The sequence below is a fragment of the Ammospiza nelsoni genome, chromosome 3, assembly GCF_027579445.1.
Source record: "Ammospiza nelsoni isolate bAmmNel1 chromosome 3, bAmmNel1.pri, whole genome shotgun sequence".
NCBI classification, from domain to species: domain Eukaryota; kingdom Metazoa; phylum Chordata; class Aves; order Passeriformes; family Passerellidae; genus Ammospiza; species Ammospiza nelsoni.
The window spans coordinates 93,527,493-93,540,136 of NC_080635.1; the positions used below are offsets into that span (position 1 = coordinate 93,527,493).

The following is a 12,644-nucleotide window of genomic DNA, read 5'->3' on the forward strand; positions in this document are numbered from 1 at the left end:
GTAAAATAAAAATTCAAAACCCCTATTTGAACATAAAAAGCCGGGCTGCGATAACCCGCGCCTCCTCGCCCCCCGCACGCCCTCGGCGGGAGGAGGAGCGGTCCCCGCCGCCCGCACCTGCTCCGGGGGGGCCGCGGGCGCCTGCGCGGCCGGGCCGGGCCGGGCCGTGGGGCCGCGCTCCGCGGGCGCCGCCGGGGGCAGCGGGACGGCGGCCACGTGACGCCCCCGCCCGCCCGCACCGCGCCGGGCGCTGCGCACCGAGCCGGGAGCGCCGGGCCGGGAGCACCGAGCTGCGGAGCCGCGGCCGCCGCCGCGCCGCCCCCCGCCTCCGCGCCCTCCGCCCTGCCCGCGGGGCACGGGAGCCGGTGACGGGAGCGAGGCGGAGTCTGGAGGGAAGATACGGAGAGATAGAGATTTAAATCACATCCCCGGCTGTAGAAGGGGCAGCAGCAGCAGCAGCCCCGGCGCAGAGGCACGGACGAACGCGCCGAGACAGGTCTGCCGGCTCCGCCGCTGCTGCTGCTGCTCACCATGGGTGCCGCCGCCGCCGAGCCCCCCAGCGCCATGGGCCTGGTGTCCAGCGTGGTGAACGACACCCTCGAGTTCTACCGCTGGACCTGGAGCATCCGAGGTAACGCGCCAGGGCGGCCGCGGCCCCGCCATCGCCGTGCCCGGCGCCCCCCGCCCGCCGGCACTGATGCGCAGCGGCTCAAAATGGCTCCATCTCCCGGGAGACGCGGAGAGCGCTCCGGCTCCCGGGATGGGGCCGCGGCGGGGACAGACCCCCCCCCACCTCACCCCCGCCTGCCTTCCTCGGCCCTCCGGGTGCGCTCGGTGCGGTGTTTGTTTATCTGCCGTAATCCCGTGTAGCGGCCCGGGGTGCGCGGGGCATCGGTCCGCGGCAAGGTGAGCGCGTCCCCCGGGCGCCCGCGGGGGGACGGAGCGAAATCCGCTTCCCAGGGCCGTGTTCCTCCCGTTCTCTGCCGCCGCGGCGTGCCTCGGGCTTGTCATACGGGGATCTGATGTCGGAGGTAAGCGAGGCCCTCCGGTAAGTGGTGCCGGAGCTCAGGCGGGCTTTGGCTCCTGCGGCAGGTGGGAGCCCCGCGTCGGCATCGCCTGGAGTTCAGCAAAAGAAATGAGGAAATGGTTGTTACCGCCGCTGCAGCAGCTTGTCATTTTATATTAAGTGTGTTTGGGTCAGTCCTGCTGTTTTCCGTTTTCAATGTGCTCCACTGCTGTATTGGCACTCCACGACTGCAATGTGGCAGATGCTGAAGGAAGAGTAAATGTCTCGGAATACGGAGAAATGTGCAAAAGCAGCTTGCGGTGCTGGGACAGCAAATGAGGTGGTGCCTTGCTGCAGCGGCCGGTAGCTCTGGCAGTGTTATTGGTCAGCGTGAATGGTTCTGTCTCGTGTGTCAAATGAAAGGAGTCGCTTTCACAGCTGCTATTGTGAGTAGCCACGGGCAGCTGGCAGAAGGATCATTTACTCCTCTGGATGTTTTCTTCATTTTTTCGTTGTCCACGCAGCGATGAGGTTTAGCTATTTTGAAACCCAGAGTAAAACGGGTGTGCATGTAAATGTGGATGTGTTTGGTGGCAGTGTGATAGGTGGGAATGTGGGGCCTTCATTACAGACGGGAAGCTCACTGCATCAGCAGTCTTTGCTTTTCCACCCCCCTTCCCTTCTGCCATCTGCCACATAACAAATTAATCTTATGTTATAGATGGAAAGAGCTCACTTTTTTCACAATTTGCCTTTTCATACCTTCTGTATTTTGCTGTATTTTAAAAATTGAGCCTGCATGTGTATTTTTCTCTTCTGTTTTTAAAAACTGCCAGAATATGAGAGCAAATAAAAATGCTTGCAGCAGCACTGCATTGTAATCTACCAGTGTTTGCTCTCTGACTCTTGCAACATACAATTGTTCATAGACTGCCAGGTAAAGAATGAAAGAGATGCTATTCTGGTCAATCAATAGCGTTTTCAGATGGATATAGAAATAGATGTGGGTACAAAGATAACCTTATAGATTACTTGATTTATTTGAAAAAATACTTCAAATTCTGATATATTTCCTGAAATTCAAAAATGTTATTTAAGTCTGTCAATAGACCATGTCTATTATAAGCAAAACTAATCTGAGGGGAAAAAAAAGAAGAAAAATTAAGTAAATGTAAAGAATGTAACAATAAGTAACTAACTATGATACTATACATAGAGCAAACTTTTCTTCTGCTTCTTTGGAGGATGTTAAGCAGTAGTAGGATGACATTGTTATTGCCCCTAAAATATGTGTAAGTCTTATTGATTTACTAAAGTAATATTTTTAATTTTTGCTTTAAGTTCAGTAGCACTGCTGTTAGAGCAGGATTCCATTGTAATGAAGTAATCAGTCCTATCTCGTGGAAAGTTTCTTGTTCCGATTTTGGATTACAGCAGGTCCCTGCAAGGCTAGTTTTGAGTAGAGCCTAAGTCACATGAAAAACACATTACAGTTCTTATTTATACCCAGTAGTATGTGGAACAAGGTTCTCCTGTAGTTTTTACAGTCAGGTAGGGATAGGTGAAACATGTAGTGTATCACATTGTAGTTACAAGGTGGCTCAGGATAAGAAAGTGTTACTCAGGAGGCAATGCTGTGTGGCTGTTCAGTGAAATAATCTTTAATGCCCTAAGTTCTGCAAAAATACCTGCTCAGTTTGCTGCTTTTCTGCATTTTTCTTTGTTCTGACAAAAATAATTGTCTCCATTTGCCATCTCTGAGTGAACATACAGCATCCTTCCAGTACCTAAAAGGGATGCAGGAGAGGGACTTTTTAAAAGGGCATGTAGGGATAGGACAAGGTAATGGCTTCAAACTGAAAGAGAGTAGGTTTAGATAATAGGAAAATAATTCTCTCCTGCAAGGGTGATGAGGCACAGGACCAGGTTGCCCAGAGAACTTGTGGGTGCCCCATCCCTGGAATTGTTCAAGGCCAGGTTGGATGAGGCTCTGAAATCCTAGTGAAAGGTGTGTCTGCCCATGGAAGAGTGGTGGGAGGGAGATGATCTTTAAGGTCCCTTCCAACCCAAGCCATTCTATATGTTAAAATTGTGAATTCAGCACTGTTATGAATTCATGCAATTCACCTTTGTGTTAAGAGCCATGACAGTAATGTTGCTCAACAGAAAACACAAATTATGGCATGCAACACCATTGCCTAATGTTCAATATCATTAAATAAAAAACTATACCACGCAGCAAAGTTGCTCAACAAATGATGCTATGCAATAGCATTACACAATAAATCATACTGAAACACTACTACACAGCAAAATTACACAACAAAATGTGAAGAAATTTTATTCCCACTACTACTCCTACACTTATTCTCTCAATTTCCCACTTCCATTTTTTTATTGAACACCTGTGTGTCTTCAGCCCTGTTCTCTGTATTCAGCAAGATTGTCTTGCCAGCAGGTGTTTTCTCCTGCTGCCTCGGACTCCTGTGATGACACTTCTGTAGAACTGTGCCAGAACATCCCACTGAGTCTTGTGCTGCTTTATTTTTACACATTAAAGATTTGATAGTTTTCCTTTCCTTGCTTTGTGCTATTTAAAAAGCAACTGACCTTTCTGAGACCAAAGAAACCCCAAAAGACCAAGTATATAATGAGCCTAAATGGTTTTGAGTTGATGTTACAATTTGTTTTAGCATTAAGCATGCTGTCTAAATCTGATTTGTTTGTGGTTTTGGTTTTTTAAGTCTTGCATTTGGGAATAATAGCAGTGTTCTGTGACTTTTTCCCCCAAGTATATTATCAAATACATTTTCAGCATTAACTTGATGCTTTTGCTTGTTCATTTCTTGAAAAGCTACTTTGTTTCTCTCCACCCGTGACTACTTTTCAGACCCCCTTACATGAAAGCCCAAAATCCATTGTAACTATATATTCACCTAGGAGGCTGAAGGACGTAATTTAGGAAGCCATAATCTTCAAGAAGAGATAGAAGGGTCAAAAACATGTTGTTAGCGGTCATCAAGAGCAAAAATAGCTGGTCAGAGGAACAGTTACTATCAGGAAATACGATCTAGGAATTCCATGTCCTTATTTCTGTAAGGGCATGGGACCAGTTCCATGTAATGGCTAGGGCAGGGCTTCCTTCTTTCTCTCAGCTCGAGTAGCTGGTTGGGGTTGGATTTGCCAGGAAGGATTAAGGGTATGATTAGATGACTGAGCAAGTGACTTAAAGGGAGGTTCCAGGCTGAGTGCAGGGGAACTATTAAGATGAATAACTCAGGACACAATCAGAAAAGAAGAGTGTGGAAATCTCAAAATGTGGGCGAAGAGACCATTGTCAGTCGGGGAGGGGGAGTAGGGGATTGTGTCTTGAAAAGAAGACTCATGAAACACTGGACAAAAATATTTATTTAGAGGAGCTACTTAATTTGAATGTACTGAGCTAAGGAACAGAAGGCTTTACTGACTTTGGGTGGGAATGATTGTTCTTGGAGCTCAAGAGTTTAAGGAGACAAGGGCCATCCCAGGCCACGTGGGACTGCTTTGGAACAGCAACTATTTACAGCTGTTGCAGTTAATAAGATTACTGACTTTTTCCATCAGTAGGAAAGGAGAGAGATGCAAACTTTCACTTTAGTGGTAGGGTAGTGTTCTACCTAGCATCTTGTTCAGAAGCAACATCAATTGTAGGTTTTACCAGTTGGGTCAGAAGTGTAAGGCAGTGAGGATGGTGAAGATGGGAAACTTACAGCTGTTTGCCTAAAAGGTGAACCAGTGGAGCAGCTTCCTTGAGAACACTGATTGCCATGACCACTTTTGCTAAGGGATCTTGGGACTAATTTAAAAATTGCCCAAGAAGTTCAGGTTCGTACTCTTTTTCAGTCCAGGGAACAGAAACAGAACAAAACATGTTTCTTCTTCCCTTGTACTTTCCCCCATGGAGAACCCAAGTGTGACCAAAGGATCTTGAGTGTTTATGCTTGAGAAGTTCACTGGGTGCTTAGCAGAACACTCTCAGTGCAAGTAGACCCTTGTAGCTGAGGATTTGTGCCAAAGCTGGAGGCAAGTAGAATCCCAGTGAAAGTGCTTCAGAGGGTGATGATGAGGAAAGAGAATGAAGGGTGAGATTAAGGTTCATGAAGTCTATTTCACAGAAACAAAGCAGAATGTGTTCCTGGACTTTCAGAGGGCTGGTTGAGCATCAGATTTGTGATTTGGCACTATACTTGTCCTGCAAATACAACATTCTTCTCAAGGGAACAGTTTTTTTCAGTCTGTGGCCATGGCTGAGTAAAACACAAGGATTAGACAGGGAGAAACATACTGGAAATGAAAAAGCTGTCTAACTGGGCTGGCTGTCTTGTGGCAGAAACACAAAGAAAAAACCTGTGGTGGAAGCAGCACTTGGAGAAATTCATTGTGGAAGCAAAGAATGTTAATGCCTAGATCATATGAGACTGCTGTCAACTAAACTGAGCAATAGGAGCATCCAGTTTATTTGATTCATTTGACATTTAATTGCCAGTTAGTGAAGGGAGGGAATTTATTAGTGAAGAAAAAATATAATGCTTGGTATTGAAAGCAATTTGCTGATTGAGGGAAATTCTACCCCCATTTCATCATCAGGAGATTTTATCAGATTGTACAACTCAAAAGACATAGTCAGAACTAAACAGATACCAAACATTTTTGGAAATGGAAACATCATTCAGAAAAAGTACATTAGTGAAGGGGAAATGTCTACTTAGACGCCTTGGGTCAGCAAGCTTCAAGACCTTTGTCATGAGGGAGTAGGATCAAGCAAAATAAACTCTATGGATGAGAAGCTGAGTTATGAGTGGAAGACTTCTCTTTCCTAAAAGGAAAAAGGAGAAGTTGTAGGGAAGATATGCAAATCTCAGCTCCAGTAAAGAAATGAAACAGAAAAAACCTTCAAAGAGCACCAGCAAGAATGTAAGACAAACTTCTGTTTGAACACTCATCAGCATATTCCAGAAGGAAAAGGAAATGTGTAGACAAAATGACAAGAACATAACTGAATATTTGAAAATTCATTCTAAAGCTGTGTAGGTAGCATGTCTTGAAATCTTTGAAGGAAATACGTTGCTGTGAATACTCTTAAAGGAGAATCCATGGGAAAAGTTGGGGAAATGGCTGTACACAGAATTTAACCAAGCTGATTGCATGACCTTAGTACCTACTGCAGAAGGCAAAATGGCTAGATGTTTAGAATTCAGCACATGGCAAATTGCTGTTGCAGAGTTCTAAGCAAATCATGTTTCTCAGCTGAGGCATCATGAAGTGTAAATCAGCATGTGGTCCTGGAGCCCCATACTGCAACCATTGGTGAAGAGTTCTTGGGAAGTTGAAATACCTTGCTATGAAGCAGATGCAGCCATCCTGGAGACTCCAAGGTTACACAGATTGATCGGGGATAGTGGCTGAACTCTTGCTCATAGGTGGCTGTCTCTGGTTGGAGTGCCTTGACAGGAGTGTTTGTAGCTGTCACTCTGCTGTGCTCAGGGTGAGGAGGGCTGTGGCAGGGCTGTGCTTGTAGATGTGAACCACCAGAGGAGGTTGTCTTCAAGGCAGCTGTGCTGCTGTCCTGTGCAGCCAGGGAAGAGTGTCAAAGGCTGCACAAGGACAGGTAGTAGAAGAAGCTTAGGGAACATTGGATGTAGTTCCTTTTAAGGTCTTGCAGATCAGGAGTCATGAGGAGTGGGTGAGGCAAGACTCCAGTTTTTCCTCTGCTGGTCCAGACAGGTTTTTGGAGTTACTTGATTGATTAGAGAGCATTTAGATAAAAGGTGAATGAATGAAAATACTCCAAACAGATATGGAGAGGACTTTGTGAGGAAGAATTTGCTAGGATGCAGGGCTAAGGTGGGGAGAAGAGGCTGTTGTGTGTACTGAAGAGTTTTTTGAGGTAAGGCAAGTGGGGTTGAATAAATGCCGGAATGGCCTGAAAAACTGGAGCTAAATGAGAGTTCATTTGCCTAAAAAGAATTGACCATTAAAAGAATCACAGCTTTGGCTTTTAAAGAGGGTTCATATGAGTGGAGTGTTCCTGGAGCCCAGAAGTTTGACAGTGTGATTTTAAGGACAGATCTGATCCATAAGGTAGGACTTCTCTGACTAGTAAATATATGACAAGGCTTGACTTTCTCAAGCTGTATTTGGAAACCAAGTTGGAGCTACCACTGCGCTTCATAAGGAACACTTTGAGTGGGTCTGACTGACACCTCACTTAGGAGGATGTAGATACTGAATACAGTTCCTGGATCTTGTGTGGTGACAAGTGGGTACAACTAAGCTCAGTGTTGTCAAACTCAAGTGCTTCTGAGTGTATGAACTTCAAAGTCTTGTGGAATTTTAAGGATGCAAATGAAGGCAGCTCTGAAATTCAGGCTTGGCAATACTTAGGTGTTAGCCCTGTTGGGGTTTTGAGTACTGCACCCTAGCTAGCAGGCAAAGCAATAAGTAGCTGCAAGGCAAGCCTGGAGATAAATGGAGTGCAATGTGGTTTGTATTAACTCATTTTATGTGTGCTTGGATCTCTAGATAAGCATGAACTAGATTACCTTTCTCTCATGGAAGGTGAGGGAGAATAATCTACCTCAGTTTGGCTTGCATTTGATGCAAGATAGTGATGCCTGTGGGCATCAGTAGCTCTTGGTTTTGTTTTGCTTGCGTGCCTGCAACTCAAATTCTTTCTTTGGGTACTTGAATAATTTCAGTGGTTTGATCCTTAACTCCTGTTCTGGAGTGTTCACTCTCTCTGTGGCATTGTGTCTGCTTGTACCATGGGATTCTTCCCTTGTATTGTGATTGCATGGGAAGGTTTTGGTATTGGGAGGGCTGTGCTAGAAGCTTCCCCCATGTCCTACAGAGCCAATGCCAGCCCATTCCAAGATGGGCCCACTGCTGGCCAAGGCTGAGCCAGTCAGTGATGTAATAAAATCTCTGTGACAACAATGACACCATCAAAAGCAGCATGGCCAGCAGATTGAGGCAGGTGAGTCTGTCCCTCTACTCCACTCTTGTCTCTCCACTTTTCCACCTCTGGGGTCCCAGCACAAAAAGGACAATGACCTAATGGAGCAAATCTAGAGCAGGGCCACCAAGTTGTTCAGAGGGATGGAGCACCTCTCCTATGAGGAAAGGCTAGGAGAATTGGAACTGTTCAACCTGGAAAAGAGAAGGCTTTGGGGTGACCTAATTGTGTCCTTCCAGTATCTGAAAGAAGCCTACAAGAAAAATGGAAAGAAACTTTTTACAAAGGCATGTAGTGAGAAGATGAGGGGGAATGGCTTCAAACTAAAAGAGTGGAGGTTTGGGTTAGAAATGTTAGGAAAAAAATTCTTTATTCTGAGGATGGTGAGATGCCTGGAGTAGGTTGTCCAGAGAAGCTGTGGAAGCCCCATCCCTGCAAATGTTTAAAGCCAGGTTGGATGGGGCTCTAAACAACCCAGTCTAGTGGAAGACGTCCCTGTTCATGATAAAGTTGTTTGAAGTGGCTAATCTTTAATATCCTTTCCAAACCAGGCCATTCTATGATTCTACAATAATATATTCAAGAAGAGGGGGAAAAAATAACACAGAAGTAATTGCAGGCAGAGAAGAGTGAGAATATGTGATACAAACCACTCTGCAGACATGGAAGTCAGGGAAGGAAGGCGAGGGAGGAGGTGCTCCAGGTGCTGGAGCAGAGATCCCCTGCAGCCCATGGGAAAGACCCTGGTGAGGTACCTGTGCCCCTGATGCCTGTGGAGGTCCATAGGGCTGCAGAGATCCATCTGCAGCCTGTGGAGGAGCCTCACACCAGAGCAGGTGGATGCTGTAAGAAGGCTGTGACCCTATGGGAAGCCTGTGCTGGAGCAGGAAGGATCGAACACTGGATCAGTTTGTGAAGAGCTGCACTCTGTGAGAAGGACTCAGGCTGGAAAATTTCATGGGGGACTCTCTCCTGTGGGAGCAACCTGACACTGGAGCAGGGGAAAGACTCCCCCTCCTAAGGAAGAAGCAGAATCAGAAACAGCATGTGGTGAACTGACCGTGATCCCTATTTCCCATCTCCCATTGCCACTGGCAGGGCAATGACAGGTAGAGAATCAGGAGGGAAGTTAAGCCTGGGAAGGAGGGAGGGTTTGGGAGAAAGGTGCTTTTTGGGTTTGTTCTACTTCTCATTATACAACTCAGATTTTGATTGGTAATAAATTCAAGTAATTTCCCCAAGTCACATCTGTTTTGTCTGTGACAGTAATCAGTTTGTGACCTCTCCCTGTCCTTATTGCTCTCTACAACCCCTGAAAGGTGCTTGTAGTCAGGTGGGGGTTGGTCTCTTTCTCCAGGCAACCACTGACAGAACCAGAGGACACAATCTTAAGCTGCACCAAGGGAGATAGAAGTTGGATATTAGGAAAAAGTTTTTTATGGAAGGAGTGATAAAGTACTGGAATGGTCTGCCTGGGGAGATGGTGGAGTCACCATGCCTGGAGATGTTTAAGAAAAGACTGGATGTGGCACTCAGTGCTGTGGTTTACTTGAGGTGTTTGGGCATGGGTTGGACTTGATGATCTTGAAGATCTCTTCCATTCTGTGATTCTGATTAACTCATAACCCTTTTCTTCTATCTTCTGTAACCTATCCAGCTGAGAGGGGAGTGACAGAGCACCTTTGGTGGGCACCTGGCCTCCAGACAGGGTCAAACCAGCACATCCCTGGTTTCACTTTCTGTTTCAGCATAGTCATGAACTCTTGACTGTTTGGTTTGTTTTCATCATATTATCCTATTCCTCTTATCTATTTCTGCTATATCTAAAAAGTGTCTTCTTCCAGCTCTTGCATATGTTGTGCTTAGTTTACATGCTTGACTATAGTGTTCTTCTATTTTCTTTTTTTATCTGCTTATAGATATTATCTCCTTGATTGCTTCTCCCAGTTATGACCAATAAGAAAAATTTTTATTGCTTTCTAAATGTTCTTAGAATATTGCTGAAAGAAGTGAATTTATAACTCATGTCTTTCACTTTTTCTGTTGAGCCAGCAAGTCTTTTCTCTGACATGATTTTATGCCCTCTTATTCTTAGAATATCATTGTAACACCTTTTTTTAAATGGTTTGAGTTAAAATTAAAAAAAAAAAAAAAGGTACTTAGTAGTTAAATTGACTAGCTGTGCTGTAAATAGGAACTTCACAATCATATTTTCTCCACAGTTTAATATTTAGTGGTTTACCAGGAACAGATGAGCCCAGTAGAAATACTCACAGAGTACCCTAAAATGCTTTGATAATTAGGTCAGGTTTTTTTCTACTCTGTCCAATCTCCATTTCAGTGATCCCTCAATTTTTTGCCATGAGGGAGAAACTTTATTGCTGAAACCATTAGGGAACCTTGGGGCCATGTGTTAGCATGGAAGGTAACCCAACTGTGGAAGTGAAAGGACTCAGTTGTAGCAGTTGTTTGGACATGGACATTATATAGCTTCCAAACTGATGATTTTGCTACTGTGTATTAGTGAATGAAGGCTTCAGACACTGATCATTCTTTTCATCACTTTTGGGTCAAAAACATTTTGTCATTCAGTTCCTATTTTGAAAATCTGCATTTCAAAATTAGTCTTTTTTTGTGCTTGGTTCCTCAGCCCTCCAATTTGTCATTTTTGCTGATGTTAAAGGGATGTTGAGGAATTAAGTTCTAAATGTTTTAGAGTTTTGTTTTTCCTTGGAGGCTTTGACTGATGTATTTGTGTTAAGCTAACAGAAGACCTAATGCATCTCACAACTGTAAATTTACTTCTGCCTCTGAACTTTGAAGCGCTAATGCATTTCAGTAACTCCTTTTGTAGTTTTTAATCAAAACAAAATTCTCATCTCATTCATCCTTCTGTAAAACCAAAGTGATGAGGAGCATCCTTGTGATAATGCAAACAGGAAAACCAGGTAGTTTATCAGAGAGCTTTCTGTGCTGCCTCTTGCAAATTTTACCCAGTAGTTTTCTGGTATTATTCTTAGTTAGATTTCACTTGCCACTGCTGGTTTTCATACATGCTCAAGCACTGCATTTAAAAGTCTCTAAATGTTCATCTACAACCCCAAATAACTGTTTTACAAGAGCATCAACATAGGTTGTTTATATTTGCTGTGTAGTTAAACATCACTATCCTTCCAGGGTGTTAGACATGAGTCAGTGCTGAATTTACTGTCCCGTGTATGCTGAGTGTGTAACACTTGACTCCACAGTGGATAAGGCCTTGCAGACTTATTATTCAACTGACATTAATAATCTTTCACGTTTTTAATGAACTTATGTTTAAATTGAAGGAATCCAGTATCTGTCTTTGGGGGAGGTCATCATACCTTGTGATCATCCCCTTCAGCATTATAAAACTCTGGGTGGGCCAACAGTCTAATCTGTTATTGCAACATTGAATGTGCATAAATCCTGTGTTTGCATTACTGCTTACTGATACTTCTACAACTATTTTCATAGTCCCAAACCCCAGTGCTTTTGTATGAAGCAGTGACATGAAAAATAGTTTTGGCAAAAAATACAAAAGTATTTTTGTATACAAAGTATACTAAAATAAAAATTTCAGTAGAAGAAAAGCTTTATAAAGTGTGTTTTGTGCAGTACTTCTATTGCTTTATAAATACAGAGACATATGCTGGATCGTAAAGTCTGCAAGTAGTTCATAAAATTACATTGTATGGTTGGGTTGGGGGTTTTGTGTGCTTTTGTCTGTTTACTCCGTAACTTATAATATTTAAGAAAAAGCATGCATGCATCACTGCACTGGGAATGCATCTTGCATTTGTGATGTTTGGAAAAGAAGATTTGGCAACCAGAAGAGTACTTCATAGCTCAAGGGCTTGTATCTTGCATATCTTGTGTAAGCTTCAATGAGGATTGTATTTTTATTACTACTTGAAGCAGATCATTTGTACTGTCCCCACAAGTAATCATAATCAATGGAGGAGATAAATATAATTTGAGCAAGGTAATATATTTGGACTTGGAAATCCTGAGACTTGATGGTAAATTGTCATGTGTCCTGAACTTCATAGTAATTCCATAACTATCCTTGTCTTGAAACACGTGTATAATGTAATTGCTGTATATAGGCACAAAGGCAATATGATATTAATGACTGAGTGATAGGAGTCCTGAGAAGATTACAGTGATGGGAAGGCTAGTTAAAATACACATGGCCTTTTAACAGCAAATTGGGATTTGGCCTTCATGTTACTTTAATGGGAGTTTATGAAACACAGGCACATTACACAGGTGCTCATTAGCTGCAGGAGATGTTGCTCTTAGCTGTGTGGCATTTTGTTTTTGTGTTGCTGTTTACAGCTTTAAAAAAGACTAAGCAGTCAATTACAAAGCCCTGAAGTTCAAAACAAAGCCACAACTGGCTACAGGTGGTACCTGTTAGTCTTGCCTCATAGTCCTCTTGGTTTTGGGGCAGGCATCTCTCATTTCTGACCACAACAGGGTTTTGTACAGCAAACTTAGAATATGTGGGTTTCATTGTTTTGATTTTTGCGGTATGTGCTCTCATTATTCATTGTGCTTGGGGCTGAATACTCTTATTCTTGAAGCTTAGTTTTATGTTTTATGGCTTCTTAGAATGAC

The 12,644-nt window shown here is 43.8% G+C and overlaps 1 protein-coding gene across 2 annotated transcripts in view; it reads left to right on the forward strand.

Moving 5' to 3' along the window:
* Positions 1–397: 397 nt before the first annotated feature.
* The window catches only part of ELOVL4 (ELOVL fatty acid elongase 4), a 37,369-nt gene continuing 25,122 nt past the window's right edge, over positions 398–12,644 (forward strand). The window contains exon 1 of one of the 2 annotated variants that reach the window (XM_059468706.1): positions 398–631. In XM_059468706.1, coding sequence (XP_059324689.1) covers positions 532–631 — 100 coding nt within the window. In that variant the 5' untranslated portion in view covers positions 398–531. Of the gene's footprint in view, positions 632–884; positions 1,032–12,644 lie in introns of those variants that run through there. The other variant, XM_059468707.1, reaches the window with a different exon arrangement.